A 17,756-nucleotide genomic window follows, 5' to 3' on the forward strand; every position below is an offset into this window, starting at 1 on the left:
GGCCCTTGTGTTGAATGAGGTGGGGGTTTTGTCAGTTCTGTCTAACCCTAAAGATAATAAAAACAGGAGCTACACAACACAAGTTTGGAGGCTGACAAAGGATGCTTTTTTTTTTTTTTTTTTTGATACATCTTGGGCCTACCTGTGACTCAATTTCATTCCTGGCATCCAAATTACACAAATGACTTATGGTCATAGTGCTTACAAATTAAACTTTTGGGGCAAATCATTGTACTTACAGATAAAAATACGTTTTACTCCAAACCATAACATTTTATAACATCCGTAGTTCTGTATTACAATTTCTGTATAGTAGTTCAGGAGACTGCTCTTCTGTATGTAGGTTTTAAAGGACAAGAAGTGTGATTGGTTAAATGTCTGAGGGAAATGTTCATAATCACCTTCAAAGTGTGCTAACAAAACAAAAGGGTGGGACTCACTCTTAGAAAACTCCATATTGATCAGTTACAAACCACAACTCATGAGTTTGGTTAGGTGTGGCAGGCAGTGGATCAGATTGCAATCAGAGTATGTCATTGACACAATGTTAACATACAAGCTGCCATTGTCAGGGCTTTTACAGAGACTGTGTTTATGCAACATAAAAAGCATCTTACCAACTTCCCCCAGTGAAATGGTTGATCCCACGTTGTGCAGTTGTAAACGAGGATGTTTTTGACCTGTAATAGAAGGAATAGTCCAGACAAATCAACAGAATTTCACTTTCAAATAACAAATCACATTTCTACACAACTAACCAGAAGATGCCGTGAGAAGGCAGATCAACCTTTGAGTGCCTGTGATCCAGAGTACCAAGCTGCAGCCAGCGTAGCATTGATGACCACATCCACAGGCCACCAGTCAGCCACCGCATCATGCGCTCTCATTGTACGCAGGATCCCCTTACCAGCCTAGAAAAAAGCATAACAAAGACCTCTATTGCATTGTGTTGCTATATGCCACAATTACATCCTATTTTACTAAAAAGGTCTGTCGTATATTACATTTTGCCATTAGTTGTGAATGGGTCTTTCACTTGATCAGACAAGTAAGAACTTAGTAATTATCTTTAATCTACAACAGCACCTTTACTCCGGCACTTATCCCCTGTTTATAGACAAGACTGTGCTGCTGTACTGAGCCAGAGTCGGTTAAGGTCAGAGGCTCAGAGTCTAGTCCCGGTTATTCTACCATTGTGTTATAGAGCATCTCAAGTAAGTTGTCTGTCCTAAAGAAGTTCAAGCTCAGGAGATTACATCTCAGAATTTGGGCCAATAAGACCACTGTATTGTGTCAAAGTAGATGACACAAGAAAATAATTGGTTAAAAAGAAAAGACAGGCTCTCATTACTGAATGTAGACCACCTAAACGGTTTGTCAATACTTACTGCATGAATATTCACTAGGTCCATGTAGTTGTCAATCCAACCCTGAAGAGCAGGCAGTTGACAGGAGCAAAATAGTAGTGACTGATAGGGTCCATTACTCGACATTTGTTTCCGCTTGCCTAACAGGTAACTGCAATGGAATAATGTCAAATTACTTTGATTTTGCTGGTCATATATCGAAAGGAACTGCTTGTTTTCTTTAGCCACCAATTCTGTATATGCTTTATTTACCATCAGTGCATGGGGTCTTAGTTTAATTTTTTAATCTGTTTTATTAATCCCCAATGGGGAAATTACAATTTACACTCGTGTGTCCACACTTAGTAGTCCTGAACACACACAACCCCCAAACACACACACAACCCCACACAACACGGACACACGTCAGAGTGTGTGGGCTGCCAACCGAACCAGCCCTGAGCGGGTGGGTGGGGGGGGGGTACAGTGCCTTGCCCCACAGCACTGGCAGTGCCCAGGAGGTGACCCTAACGCTATATCTTTTTCCTCACATGGTTCGTGCCACTAGAGCCATGAGATGGCAGACGGGTTTAGAATTTCTCAAATTTAAGAAAGAACGAAAGAAAGATAGTATGAGATATACAGAGATGATAAGAGATAGCGAGATTAGAGATAGATAGAGAGATACGAATAGCAGTAGGAGATAGAGTATAGAGAGAAGGATAGAGTAGGATAGAGGATAAGAAGAGATAGAGAGATAGAGATAACGATAGAGAGATAGGTAGAGATCAGAATAGAGATAGAGAGATAGAGAAGAGAGAGGAGAGATAGAGAGATGAGGATTAGCGAAGATAGAGGATACGGATAAGAGATAGAGAGGATAGAGAGTAGAGAGGGATAGAGAGATAGGATAGAGATAGAGAGAGAAGAGATAGAGATAGGTAGAGATAAGATAGAGATAGGCTAGAGAAAGATAGAGATAGAGTAGAGTAGGATAGAGAGATAGAGATTAGTGATAGATATAGATAAGATATAGATATAGATAGATATATATATTATAATAGATTAAATATATATATCTATATATAATATATATATAGTATATTATATATATATATTATATCTATATTAATATATATATTATGATAGAAGTGCCTTGAATGCACCTAGTTTAAACGGTGACATTAATGCACAATGGAGCCCACAGCTCTTTTCCTTTGTCGTTGTTTACATAACTAATTTGCAGGGCAGGCAAACGTTGCACAACAGGGACTTCGGGAGGCACAAAGGTTTCCCAGTCGTTTTTTTCCTTTGCAGACTCTTGTAGTGGATATGGCGTGTGGAAAAGTAAAGCTGCAGGCTACCGGCAGATAACATTACTGTCTTAGCTGCATGCTATTAGCTGGTTAGGTACTCTGTCATTCGTGTTAGTGACGTGGTAGTTGGGGGGTGGGGTCGTGAGAGAATACATGTGTGTGGAGCCTTTATCCACCTTTGTAGTTAGGTTTTTAGATTATTTTAGCCACTTGGGGGAGTATGCACAGGGTGTGGTACGTCACTGGGATAGGTATATTACAGGAGCTGTATTAATGAGAAAAGGTGTGGTGGCGGGGAACCACGTTTCTTACCGTAGTGGGAACACACCGCAACATTTTAATTAGCACTGGTGAAGTACTGTTTTATGTGAGTGACCCTTTTTCTACTTTTATAATAAACGGGAACACCATGCCCTCATACCAAGGCTGATATAGCCTCACAGTGTGGGAAAACACAGACCTGCTCTTGAGATCAATCGGTGCACCATTCCGGATTCGGTTGAATAGTGTTTTTTGACCGGGTTTGGTTCTTAAAACCTTACAATTTTTTTCCCTACGCTGCTTGACCGTTGATTACGGGAAGGTTTACGTAGGGGGACCGTTCAATGCAGTAGGCTGTGAGAAAATGAAATAGAACTCGTGAGCAGTTTGGCAGTACTTTCAGTCAGAATAAGGCAATTGAGTCAAGCTACATGGTCAATTTGCAATGCCGATTTGTTGGCAAGGACTAAACAATACACAACACTACTGCTGTTAAAACATTTGCATATGAGACAAAGAATACAAATTGTGCATGAAGGAACCGACAGTCAGATACAACATAGGAAGGACAGTCAGATAAAAACTTGTGTTGACCAGGCGTGTTTACTTTATCACGGTGTTACTGTGGTTAATGGATGAGGATGGAGATAAATTTGGGATTCGGATTTGCAGAATCTCAACCAGTGGATTCGGTATCAGCCAAACCCCAAAACTCTGATCTGTGCACCCATTTAATGTCAAATAATATATAAAACCTATTTTTAATCAATTTGATTTAAAATTGAATGATTCTCTCCCAAACTGAAATGGAATTGGTGTTGAGATCTTCCAACTGTCCACCAATTAATCTGGGTCGCAATAAACACTGAAAAAGCATGCATACTACTAGCCTAAATCACTCACTGGAAGGGTTCTTTCAGCTGGCTCTACTATGGAGGGCCTGACAAGGCTATGTGAGGTCTCGGCCTCTGCTGCCCCATATACTCAGCCAAGGCTTTGGTGTAGGTGTAGGTGTTGGGACGTTTCCGATCAGCTTGGGTGTCAGAGCAGTCACCAGCTCCTCATCCTCCAGCGGCAAAGAGAAAAACAATAAGCTCATATTGATACATTAACCACCAAAAGTAAGAGAAATTATGTGTCTTCAACCCTAAATTTTACATCCATGCCAATTGCTCTGTAAGGCTGTAATGGCAGAGCGGTGCTTAAGCTAAATGCTAACTCAGCATAAATGTTTGTACAAAAGGTGTGAAAATCCATTTAGCAGAGTTGATATTCAGGTGTGAAAACTTGGATCTGCTGGTGGCACAAGAGGAAAGTAGGAATCACCAAAATCATTAGGATTATCATCTTCTAGGAAACTATCGATGTGTACCACATTTTGGCAATTTATTCAGAGAACAGACCATGTGACATATATAAGAAACGTCAGTAACGTAACACACATGTCACGTACGCAGTGAATATTGAAGCCCACGCCGCCGGTGCTCGACCTTCTACTTTGTGAGTAGGGCTGCAAGTAATTTTAAATCACAATCACAGCTTCCCACAATCAAATTTGGTAATAAGTATATTTTAAATGCGTCATTCCGTATAGACACGAGTTTTTGCAAAGCCATCTACGCTCCATAAACCACGTCTGATCATGAGCCAGTCAGAGTTGTTCCTGCACGCGCAGGCTTAGTTCTAGATGGAGACAGTCCGAGGACGGAGTACGTGAGCAGTCGGTCATAAGGTTTACCATGTACCAAGAAACGCAACATTTTGTCCAGTCTGTGTTGTTTTCAGACAACAGCAGTGACCAGTGAGTTAGTGTCTGTTAGCCACCGGCTCTAGGGTGCGACTACATGGTTTCCTCTAGTTCACACCGGTGCACCTAATGTCTCGCATCCGCTGCTCTCACAAACGAAGCAATGTAGTTATATTGATATGGTTAATTTTTCGGTTACATGACCTTTTTCGTCTGTACAGCATGCCTGTGTTTGGATCGCTCCCCTTATCTCGCGCAACATTGCCCCCATTCACTCACACACGGCCCTAGCAACAGAGGAGCAGCGACAGCGCCGGTCCACACTTCGACATTTCCACCGTTTTAATTGTCTTACACAGATGTATGCTGTTAAGTATGAGGGGCAAACCGTATTGTACCAGTGTTTCCGCTGGTAACTCCGCCACGGCCAAAAACACAGAAGAAGTTATTGAATGCAAAACTTAGTTTGTAGAGAATAGGTGTGAGACGGAGCTAATGGACCCATTCATAATGAGCCAGCCGTCACTCTGTGAGTACGTCCATTTGTCTCTCTCCCTAGCCTTTCAATCAGTATTGTTGAAAACAAGTGAAGGAGCTTTCACAGAGATACATTTTAAATTTATATATCTAGCCATCATCTACTTAGGTTGTTATTTCAGTAATTTTCCTTTACAAGTGTTGCGCTGTATGTATGAACATCCAACTTCAGCGTAAGAGAATGTAGAACAATATGGACGTGGAAGCAATTAAAATAGCCTATGTGAAAAAAATTATTTTTGTTAAAACAACAAATAGCGATTATTAATTGTGAGTCACTATTGATAAAAATATGGTGATTATCGTTTGGCCTACTATGTGCAGCCTATTGGTGGATGTTGCATTGCTTTTGTGATTACATCAGTCGGTTGTATATGATTAACGTTTAGCTCTACTAGCTAGTGGTGCGTTTGTCCATTTACCTTTGGTGGGTTTTAGTAAACTGCAGTGACAATTTTAGTAAACTGAACTTCAAAAAATGCAATTTCAAGGTTTAACCAATAAATAGCTGAATTTCCGTCGTTTCTAGCGTAATACTTTTCTGGTTGAGTTAATCACTGTCTTATATGGACTATTTTACTATATTAGCTATATCATTATGATAGATAGATAGAGATAGATAATGAAGTATTAAAAAAAGAGTCAACAACAGTTCACGAAGTTCACACAGCATCACTATGAATATAAATGTTCTACACAGAGACATTACAATTCATTCAGCAAGGTCTGAATTTCCACTCAAAAAAAAAGGTAATGTTAAAATTCAACAGTCTAACCCAGATGTTTTTGCAAAAACTATCCAAGTTCCCTCAAAAGCTGGATGCTATATGGTTCCAATCCCTCAGAATCATCCACTTGTATCTACTCACACTGTAGAATTCTGCTGTTTTCCTAATCCAACTAATCTTCTACACAACATAGGGCTGCAAGCAACTGGTTCCTCTATGGCTATGGCTAAACTGGCACGCTCAGTGCATCACTGACAATCTTACATTCTGCTTGGTTTTCATGATCTAGTAAGCAAAAGAAATTAAGCACTCTTAAAAACCCAATATTTCTCGTGTTACTTTATACTATGCCAAAAACACCATCCACACATCTGTTACTAAAAACAGGCAATCCAAAAAACCATCACACAGTTGTTGACTGTGCAATAGCATTCGTTTGAAAAGGTGTGATCAACTTACTCCGAGGTATCGATGAGTCTGCGGTAGTCTACGGGGGGAGGGTATACATTTCCTCAATGAGCTCCGATCACAGTTGGCATAGGCTGTGGAAAAGACAGGAAGACCTCCAGGTGCTTCATCCTGTGGGCCAGTGCCAGCATCTTCTGGGTGGCCAGGACATTCAGCTGCATGTATCTCTGAGGAGGAAAAGGAAGTTATAATGTTTGACCTATTCAATGGATGAAATGAACTGACCAACACATAAGTTTTATTTTCAGCTATTTGTATTAGCAATGGGGGACTAAAAAACGACAGTTTTTGCGTAGCGTGAGGTCAAAACCGGGGAGCTTGCGAAAGGGAGGCCGCAGCGTAACGGGAGCGGGAGTTATAGGGACAAATAGTTTCTGCTATAGCGCCACCTTGTGAGGAAGGGGTCAATTGTTGCGCCTGAGGTCTTTGCTGAGTTTGGACCAGTCCTGAAATGGCACACCATGTACTTTATGCTGTAGAGTGAGTTTTACGCAAAGAATTAGGGATGAGCGAGGACAGCATTATCGTATTGTTTACAATGACTATTGTATTCGGATCCGTACTCGGACTGGGCGGGGCCTAAACCGGGAAGGCTCCTACACTAACCAGGAGTGGTCAGGTTCTTGAAATGCAGGCTTTAACGGTATGTTATTAAGCATGCAATTGATATGAGTTGATCAAAAATTTATATTTATGCTGATTTGAAAAACTATGATTATGGGCGTGTGATTATCACAGAGCGCTGCGCGGCCAGTTGAGGAGTTTTATTCAAATCCGAGCACGGATATTGACTCGTATTACTCGGATAATACTTGTACTCCGCAAAAGTGCTTTATCCGTACCGGATACTCGTTTCAGCGGGTACTCGATCACCCCTAAAAAGAAATAATATAATGGAGGCGGAGGAAAATAATCATTAGAAAAAAAATAGGGTTCACAGCCCTGCATTTGTGGAACCGCATACCGGTTTGACTACACGCGGTTCCGTTTAAAGTGCAGTTAGAGGAAAAAGGCATTGCACATATCTCAAAAAACACCAAAAAGCATTAAACAGATACGCAATGAGTGGCTGCATTGAAGCGGTGGTGGCGGCCAGTGGAAAACAAGTTAATGTGTCAGCCAGGATGCTCTGATCCTCTTTACTCAGATCCAGCTCTGGCTGTGTAAGGTCGCTGTTCACTGCTATGACTTCTCTGCAAAGCCTGGTTGTTCGTCTTGCAACTCTCAACAACTGAGTGGGGAAAGACGTCAAATTATGTCATGTTACAGTACACAGTAAATGTTATGTACAATTATATGTAAAGTATAATCATTGTACATTATTAAGTGGCCAGCAGAAGATATTTTTTCAAAGGGAGCCATTCCTTACTGCTTCAGCCAGTGGTGCATGGCTGCTGAGAGAATGCCCTACTTCTATCTAATTACGGCAACAGAGCCTAGCTCTCTAAATTCCTCTAATTAGAACTGATGATGCAGCCAATGAACAACAGCAGCCTGTTGCACCAGCTGATTGCAAGTTTCAAAATGTAAAGTCAACACTTATCACATGTGAACAAGCTAAATAAGGCACAAATGATATGTGCTTTTGATACGCATTTAGAGGGAAGGACCTTTAACTAGAAAATGTGACTATGTAAAATAGGTACTCAGAAGGCTGCCTTCCTAAAAATTAACACAAAAACACACAAACACACACACACCACACACACACACACACACACACACACACACACACACACACACACACACACACCACACACACCACAACCACACACACACAACACACACACACACACAACACACACACCCACAACACCACACCACACACACACCACACACACCACACACCACACCACCACACACCACACACCACACACACACAACACACCCACACCACCACACACACACACACACACACACACACACACACACACACACACCACACAACCACACCACACACACACACACACCACACACACACACACACACACCCAACACAGTTCAGTGCAGTTCATCTTCATTTATACAGTGACACATAGGCTTTCCCCTCCACTGCCAAAGACTTTTAAAACGGTGCCTTGACAAATACTTAAATAATAAAGTAAGAAAAAAAGAGGGTACTAAACAGTCCGGCGACAAGAACGCGCTGTATTGTTAATTCCGAAACGGCGCAGTAGCGCTGCAGAGCCAGACCGTCAAGACCCTGTATTGGAATCCTCACAATCACAATTTATACCTTTAATTAGCGTCAGCCTTGACAAATGTGTAATCAGTGCTGAGCTAAAGCAGGCTAATGTTACCTGCGGCGAGTGTAGCGTAATGTCAGCACCGGAAATTTTTGTGGTGTCGGTGGTTACCACCATTAATCGGCACAATACCTAGTGGCACCGTGTTTGGTACCCAACACTAGTTAGACCCCACACCCCACACATTATTATTCCAAAACTGGGAAAAACAATGCAAGCGTACCACACACCACTGACGTGTCATCACAGGATGTAGTCGGTAACTGAAAATGTATTCCCAAGAAAAATACTTTAGAGAATTATCCCTCAATAGACAAAAACTACATACAACTGCTCGGGGGAGGTGCCCATTTTTGGGGCATCTACACTCATATTACAACAATCCGTTTGTGTTGTGCAACCTGTTTTACTAAATTAAAATCCTGAATCATGCTCAACTCAAGCATGCTGGTTACCAACAGACTTAACCCTACGTAATCCTTTACGTCCATCAAACACCCATCAAATGGGCCACCCACTCTCTACTCCCTGGCAGTTGATGACTCAGCATGGGGCCTGAGGGCTGTGACCAGCTTTGGATGACATCACCATAGACAGTTTTGACTCCTGGGCAGGACTCTGCAGCTCTCCAGCGCCCCTTAACAATGAGCAGTGAGTGGTACAAGTCACCATTTTCCTCTTTGGAAGTTAAGTTTGTCCATTGCGAAGTGAGAGAATTAACTAAGGGGTGTATCAAGAATGCTTCTTCCTCCACAAAGTCTGACAGACAAATAAATGAAAAACCAATGGCTTTGGTATATAAGGCTGTTAAAGGCAGCCATATCTACGCCGAGTAAAGACTGTAACGGTCCCTACAGTATTGGTCACACTCAGACGGGATTTTAAACAAGGTGAAACTGTTATTACCCCTGCCTCCACAGCACAATACTCCAATTTAGCATAAAAAAAGTGTCCATTCATGGACTGGTGACAATTTCATTATTCCCGCTTCATGGTGTGAAAGTTAAAGTAAAAGGACTGTATTTATATAGCGCTTTCTAGTATTAACTACTCAAGCGCGTTAATAGTACAGAAACCATCCAAACACATTAATACAGTGGCCGAGGTGCCGACACGGTGCCACCTGCTCATCAGATAAACACTCACACATTTACGCTCGATGGCACAGCATCAGGGCAACTGGGGGTCAGGTAGGCAACCGCTCTACCACTGAGCCACAGCGCCCCCTAAGTTTAAAGTTAACAGACTCAAATCTACACTGTTAGGTACTTACCGTGACATATGGGACAAAAATGGCATTAATAACACCCTTAAGTAGCAACAACTTGGGCGAATAAAGCAGCAGAAGTAACAGTAGTAACTTAGTTGCTTGCGTGTTATGTTGAAAAGACGACTTGAGGCTTCCAGACAGGTTTCCTCTCTCTCACCCACATGGGGGTTCACTTTACAGATTTTTTGGGGCTTTTCCCTTTATTACAGTGAAAACATGGGGGGGAAAAGGGAGAGACAGAGAGCGGAGAGGAGAAACACAGCTAAGGGCCACAGGTTGGATTCAAACCCGGCCGCTGCAGGATCAGCCTACATGAAACAAACGCTCTACTGGGTGAGTAGAGGTCGCCCCTGGCACGGTTTTGCTATCAAAGTACTACTGTAACTTGCCCATGAAGCTGTTGCTCAGTGATCAGCCACTGTTTTCCTGCATAGTATTCTGGGGATGTTCACCATGATGACTCCTCAACACCATCCACCTGCAGAGGAAAAAAAAAAAAGCAAAGGGAGGATTAATTGGGAGACAAACTTACAGCGTGCCCTGATCCATGAGGGTGTTTCTATGTGGGGCGGCTAGGATGTTAACCTAAAATAAAGGTTGAAAATAAAAATCAGAATTGTAGCTTGGAAGGAAGTTAAAGTCTTTACCAGAAACTTGACACACACACTTTTTTAACAGTACAATGCAACCCTATGTACTAGTCCAACTTTTACATGACAGAGTCATGAAGGTGAGCAGTAATGACCGACTTCTGAGCATTAATCAGTGTTAATCGCGCCAATCTGGTAACAGTTGCGGTTTTGTGTGTTGGCCAGGCAATTGAGCCACAAATTGAGAAAAAAAAAATAAAATAAGCTACTATAAAGTTGTGTGTAATTACCATGCACAAATTGCTATACATTTTGATTGTCAAAATTCGTATTGGTTAATGTTAATATAAACATCCCTAACCGTTGCAAACCTTGAAAGTATACAGTACAGAAAGTACATTTGTCCAAAAAGGCTGAATTAATTTTTATTACGCCAATACAATTGCAGATTAATTGGTTGACTAAATCTGTAGTCCCAAATCTGTGGCAACATTTACAGTGGAGAACAAATCACAATGTGATGTGTTGGACTCTATGCACAACTGCATGTAGCCTTATCAGTCACTTATGTGATTTAAGCAAAGGACTGGAGCTGATAACGGCCATTCAGGAGATAATCTAATCATTAACTATGGGATTTTTTATCAGCCATTGTTTGATATTACACACGCAACAATGTCAAACCCAAGTTGCTATTAAAGCACAGCACACCACCACAACTTATCTGCTAAACCCTCAGAGACCTAAGGTCCTTTTACAGTCATTGTTAGTCTGGTTTTAATCTCTAAAAAAGCTGTAAACATCACTGTGTCTATAGTCAAGGATTAACCATTTTTTCAGGAAAGAAACGATTACTTAGAATATTTGGGCTGCAGGGGTCACTTGAATGTTAAAGTGGTACAAGCTAAGCCAATCTCTCTCTAAAAAACATTATGTTTGGGAGTCCCAATGTGGAGATAAAACATAACTTATAGAGTGACAAATACATACATTTCTCAAAAACGTCCAGACGCTTTGCCCTCATGACATTACTTTGCCACTACCAACAAATGTCATATTTATGATATACACTCGAGGAATGCTAACAAGTTTGTGTGTCTGAAACGGTCCATATTCAAAACTAACCACTATTTACATTTCTTCAAACAACAAAAAAGGCCCAAATATATGCCACTCTCAAAACGTCACACCTTCTCCTGTGTAAACGGTAATATCTATTTCGTCCACTAATACCATCTTTGACAAATTAGATAGTGTTGCCTTTGAAGATAGTTTCTATCCCACTCGAAACTCTTGCCCTCGCCTAATAGGCATGTATCCTAATTCCGGAAATAAAAAAGCGCAATGGCTCAAGGGCAGAGCCATCGAATACACAGAGCTAGCGCGAAATAAGCAAAAACATGACAAGTTATGGACATCAATGATAAATCTTGGGAATTAATACGGTTTGGATGTAATGCTTAACCGACCTGAAAAAAAAAGCAAACGATTTCCAGGGGATCGAAACATCACGTGTAGAGCTCAGAAGACCCTCCCCGAAGAGACACTCCGGGACCCTATTGTAAGCTTTTAGATGAACAATTGGTAGGTTCTGTGTTTATGATTATTAATGTATGAAATCGAGCGGGCTGTTTCGCTTGATAAACTCTCTGGTTCCTTGGGTTAACCAGTGTTCATCTGTGATTTGTAGTGGCGGTCCGCCATGGCAGGTTTGCTGGTCAAGTTCAGAATAGGGTACACACATCATTAATCACGGTTGCATTTTTTTTTTTTTTTTTTTTTTTAGATACATCTTGGGCCTACCTGTGACTCAATTTCATTCCTGGCATCCAAATTACAACAAGATGACTTATGGCTCATAGTGCTTACAAATTAAACTTTTGGGGCAAATCATTGTACTTACAGTAAAAACTACGTTTTACTCCAAACCATAACATTTTATAACAATCCTGTAGTTCTGTATTACAATTTCTGTATAGTAGTTCAGGACTGACTGCTCTTCTGTATGTAGGTTTTAAAGGACAAGAAGTGTGATTGGTTAAATGTCTGAGGGAAATGTTCATAATCACCTTCAAAGTGTGCTAACAAAAACAAAAGGGTGGGACTCACTCTTAGAAAACTCCATATTGATCCAGTTACAAACCACAACTCATGAGTTCTTGGTTTAGGTGTGGCAGGCAGTGGATCAGATTGCAATCAGAGTATGTCATTAGACACAATGTTTAAACATACAAGCTGCCATTGTCAGGGGCTTTTACAGAGACTGTGTTTATGCAACATAAAAAGCATCTTACCAACTTCCCCCCAGTGAAATGGGTTGATCCCACCGGTTGTGCAGTTGTAAACGAGGATGTTTTTTGACCTGTAATAGAAGGAATAGTCCAGACAAAATCAACAGAATTTCACTTTCAAATAACAAATCAACATTTCTACACAACTTAACCAGAAGATGCATGTGAGAAGGCATGATCAAACCTCTTGAGTGCCTGTGATCCAGAGTACCAAGCTGCAGCCAGCGTAGCATTGATGACCACATCCACAGGCACCAGGTCAGCCACCGCATCATTAGACGCTCTCATTGTACGCAGGATCCCCTTACCAGCCTAGAAAAAAGCATAACAAAGACCTCTATTGCATTGTGTTGCTATATGCCAACAATTACATCCTCAATTTTACTAAAAAGTAGTCTGTCTGTATAATTCACATTTTGCCATTTAGTTGTGAAAATGGGGTCTTTCACTTTGATCAGACAAGTAAGACTTAAGTTAATTTATCTTTAATCTACAACAGCACCTTTTACTCACGGCACTTATCCCCCTGTTTATAGACAAGACTTGTGCATGCTGTACTGAGCCAGAGTCAGGTTAAGGTCAGAGGCTCAGAGTCTAGTCCCGGTTATCTACCAATTGTGTTAATAGAGCATCTCAAGTAAGTTGTCTGTCATTTAAAGAAGTTCAAGCTCCAGGAGATTACACATCTCAGAATTTGGGCCAATAAGACCACTGTATTTGTGTCAAATAGATGACAAAGAAAAAAATATTGGTTAAAAAGAAAAGACAGGCTCTCATTACTGAATGTAGACCACCTAAACGGTTTGTCAATACTTACTGCAATGAATATTCCACTAGGTCCATTGTAGTTGTCAATCCAACCCTGAAAGAGCAGTCAGTTGACAAGGAGCATAAAATTAGTAGTGACATGATAGGGTCCATTACTCGACATTTGTTTCCGCTTGCGCATAACAGGTAACTGCAATGGAATAAATGTCAAATTACTTTGATAGTTTGCTGGTCATAAGTACTCGAATAAGGAACTGCTTGTTTTTCTTTAGCAACCAATTCTTATATGCTTTATACCTATTACCATCAGTGCATGGGGTCATATTTATTTTTTTTAATCTGTTTTATTAATCCCCAATGGGGAAATTACAATTTACACTCTGTGTCCACACTTAGTAGTCCTGAACTACACACACAACCCCCCACACACACACACAACCCCACACAACCACGGACACACGTCAGAGTGAGTGGGCTGCCAACCGAACCAGCGCCCTGAGCGGGGGGGGGGGGGGTACAGTGCCTTGCCCAACAGCACCTGGCAGTGCCCAGGAGGTGAACCCTAAACGCTATATTAAAGCTTTTTCCTTCAACATGGTTAACGATGCCACAATAAGAGCCATGAGATGGCAGACGGGTTTAGAATTTCTCAAAATTTAAAAGAAAGAGAAAGAAAGTAAAGAACGATAGAGATAGAGAGATAAGAGAATAGAGATCTAGAGAGATAGAGCGATAGAGAGATAAGAGATAGCGAGAATAGAGAAGGAGAGATAGAGAGAGTAGAGAATAGCGAGATCAGAGATAGAGAGATAGAGAGAAGAGAGATAGAGAGTAGAGAGAATAGAGAGATAGAGAGATAGAGAGATAGAGAATAGATAGATAGAGAGATAGAGAGATGAGGAGATAGAGAGATAGAGAGATAGAGAGATAGAGAGATAGAGAGATAGAGAGAGAAGGAGATAGAAGATAGAGAGATAGAAGAATGAGAGATGAGAGATAGAGAATAGAGAGATAGAGAGATGAGAGATAGAGGATAAGGATAGTAGAGATAGAGCATAGAGAGATAGAGAGATAGAGAGTAGAGGATAGAGATAGATAGAGAAGAGATAGAGATAGAGAAGAGATAGAGATAGGATAGAGATAAGATAGAGAGAGAGCTAGAGATAGAGATAGAGATAGAGATAGAGATAGAGATAGAGATATAGATAAGAGATAGCTATAGATAGATATAGATATCGACTATGATATATATATAGATGAATATAATAGATATAGATGATTATATATATATATATATTATATATTATATATAATATATATATATATATACTATATATAATATATATATATATAATTATATCTATTATAATAAGTGCAATTGAATGCACCATTAGTTTAACAAGGTGACATTAATGCACAATGGAGCCCACATGCTCTTTTCCTTTGTCGTATGTTTACATAACTAATTTGCAGGGCAGGCAAAACGTTGCCACAACAGTGACTTCAGGGAGGCACAAAGGTTTCCCAGTTCGTTTTTTTCCTTTGCAGACTCTTGTAGTGGATATGGCGTGTGGAAAAGTAAAGCTGCAGGCTACCGGCAAGATAACATTACTGTCTTAGCTGCATGCTATTAGCTGGTTAGCTACTCTGTCCATTTCGTTGTTAGTCAGACGTGCCAAGTAGTTGGGGGGGTGGGTTGCGTGAGAGAAAAATAAACTGTGTGTAGGAGCCATTTCTATCCACCTTTTTAGTTAGGTTAATTTAGTTATTTATTTTAGCCACTTGGGGGAGTATTGCACAGGGTGTGGTACGTCACTGGGAATAAGGTATATTTACAGGAGCTGTAATTAATGAGAAAAGGTGTGGATGGCGGGGAACACACGGTTCTTACCGTAGTCGGGAACACACCGCAACATTTTATTATTAGCACTAGGTGAAGTACTGTTTTATGTGAAGTGACCCTTTTTCTACTTTTATAATAAACGGGAACACCATGCCATCCATACCAAGGCTGATCGAATAGCCTCCACAGTGTGGGAAAACACAGATCCTGCTCTTGAGATCAAATCAGGGATGCACCCAATTCAGGATTCGGTTGAATATTGTGTTTTTTGACAGGGTTTGGTTCTTAAAACCTTACAATTTTTTTTCCCTACGCTGCTTGACGCTGTTGATTACGGGAAGGTTTTTACGTAGGTGGACCGTTCAATGCAGTAGGCTGTGAGAAAATGAAAATAGAACTCGTGAGCAGTTTGGCAGTACTTTCAGTCAGAATAAGGCAATTGAAGTCAAGCTACATGGTCAATTTGCAATGCCGATTTGTTGGCAAGGACCCTAAACAATACACAACACTACTGCTGTTAAAACATTTGCATATGAGACAAAGAATACAAATTGTGCATGAAGGAATCGACAGTCAGATACAACATAGGAAGGACAGTCAGATAAAAACTTGTGTTGACCAGGCGTGTTTACTTTATCACTGTGTTTACTGTGTTAATGGAATGAGGATGGGAGATAAATTTGGTATTCGGATTTGGCAGAATCTCAACCAGTGGATTCGGTATTCAGCCAAACCCCAAAACTCTGGATTCTGTGCATCCCCATTTCAAATGTCAAAATATATATAAAAACCTTATTTTTAAATCAATTTGATTTAAAATTGAATGATTCTCTCCAAAAACTGAAATGGAATTGGTGTTGAGATCTTTCCAACTGTCACACCAATTAATCTGGGTCGCAATAAACAACTGAAAAAGCAATGCATACTACTAGCCTAAATCACTCACTGGGAAGGGTTCTTTCCAGCTGGCTCCTACTATGGAGGGCCTGACAATGGCTATGTTGAGGTCTCCGGCCTCCTGCTGCACCATATACTCAGCCAAGGCTTTGGTGTAGGTGTAGGTGTTGGGACGTTTCCCGATCAGCTTGGGTGTCAGAGCAGTCACCAGCTCCTCATCCATCCAGCTGGACAAAGAGAAAAACAATAAGTCTCATATTTGATACATTTAACCACCAAAAGTAAGAGAAATTATGTGTCTTCAACCCTAAAATTTTACATCCATGCCAATTGCTCTGTAAGGCTGTACTTGGCAGAGCGGTGCTTTAAGCTAAATGCTAACTTCAGCATAAATGTTTGTACAAAAGGTGTGAAAATCCATTTAGCAGATGTTGATATTCCAGGTGTGAAAACTTGGATCTGCTGGTGGCACAAGAGGAAAGGTCAGGGAATCACCAAACTCATTAGAATTTATCATCTTCTAGGAACTATACGCATGTGTACCACATTTTTTGGCAATTTATTCAGAGAACAGACCCATGTGAACATTATTATAAGAAACGTCAGTAACGTAACACACATGTCACGTACGCATGTTTAATATTGAAGCCCACGCCGCCGGGTGCTCGACCTTCTACTTTGTGAGTAGGGCTGCACAAGTAATTTTAAAATCACAATCACAGCTTCCCACAATCAAATTTGCGTAATAAAGTGATATTTTAAATGCGTCATTCCGTTATAGAACACTGAGTTTTTTGCAAAGCCAATCTACTGCTCCATAAACCACTGTCTGATCATGAGCCAGTCAGAGTTGTTCCCTGCACCGCGCAGCTTAGTTTCTAGATGGAGACAGTCACAGAGGACGGAGTAACGTGAGCAGTCGGTCATAAGGTTTACCAGGTTACCAGAAAACGCAACATTTTGTCCAGTCTGTGTTGTTTTTCAGACAACAGCAGTGACCAGTGCTAGTTAGTGTCTGTTAGCTCACAAGGCTCTAGGGTGCGACTAACATGTTTCCTCTAGTTCACACCGGTGCACCTAATGTCCTCGCATCCGCTGCCTCTCCACAAACGAAGCAATGTAGTTTATATTGATATGGTTTAATTTTTGCGTTACATGACCTTTTTCGTCTGTACAGCCATGCCTGTGTTTGGATCGCTCCCCTTACTCTCCGCGCAACATTGCCCCCATTCACTCACACACGGCCCCCTAGCAACAGAGAGAGCAGCGACAGCGCCGGTCCACACTTCTGACATTTTTCCACAGTTTTAATTGTTCTTAACACAGATGTATGCTGTTAAGTATGAGGGGCAAACCTGTATTTGTACCAGTGTTTCCGCTGGTAACTCCGCCACGGCCAAAAACACAGAAGAAGTTATTGAATGCAACTAACTTTAGTTTGTAGAGTA

The 17,756-nt window shown here is 41.0% G+C and overlaps 1 protein-coding gene across 2 annotated transcripts in view; it reads right to left on the reverse strand.

Annotated features, from left to right (window-relative positions):
• The window catches only part of far1 (fatty acyl CoA reductase 1), a 59,246-nt gene that overhangs the window by 12,545 nt on the left and 28,945 nt on the right, over positions 1–17,756 (reverse strand). For both annotated transcript variants that reach the window (XM_032523341.1, XM_032523340.1), the window contains 4 exons: positions 16,358–16,535; positions 13,618–13,662; positions 12,985–13,112; positions 12,804–12,871 (listed from right to left, as the gene is read on the reverse strand). In XM_032523341.1, coding sequence (XP_032379232.1) covers positions 12,804–12,871; positions 12,985–13,112; positions 13,618–13,662; positions 16,358–16,535 — 419 coding nt within the window. The remainder of the gene's footprint in view (positions 1–12,803; positions 12,872–12,984; positions 13,113–13,617; positions 13,663–16,357; positions 16,536–17,756) is intronic.

Source organism: Etheostoma spectabile, chromosome 8 (assembly GCF_008692095.1).
Source record: "Etheostoma spectabile isolate EspeVRDwgs_2016 chromosome 8, UIUC_Espe_1.0, whole genome shotgun sequence".
Lineage (NCBI taxonomy): Eukaryota > Metazoa > Chordata > Actinopteri > Perciformes > Percidae > Etheostoma > Etheostoma spectabile.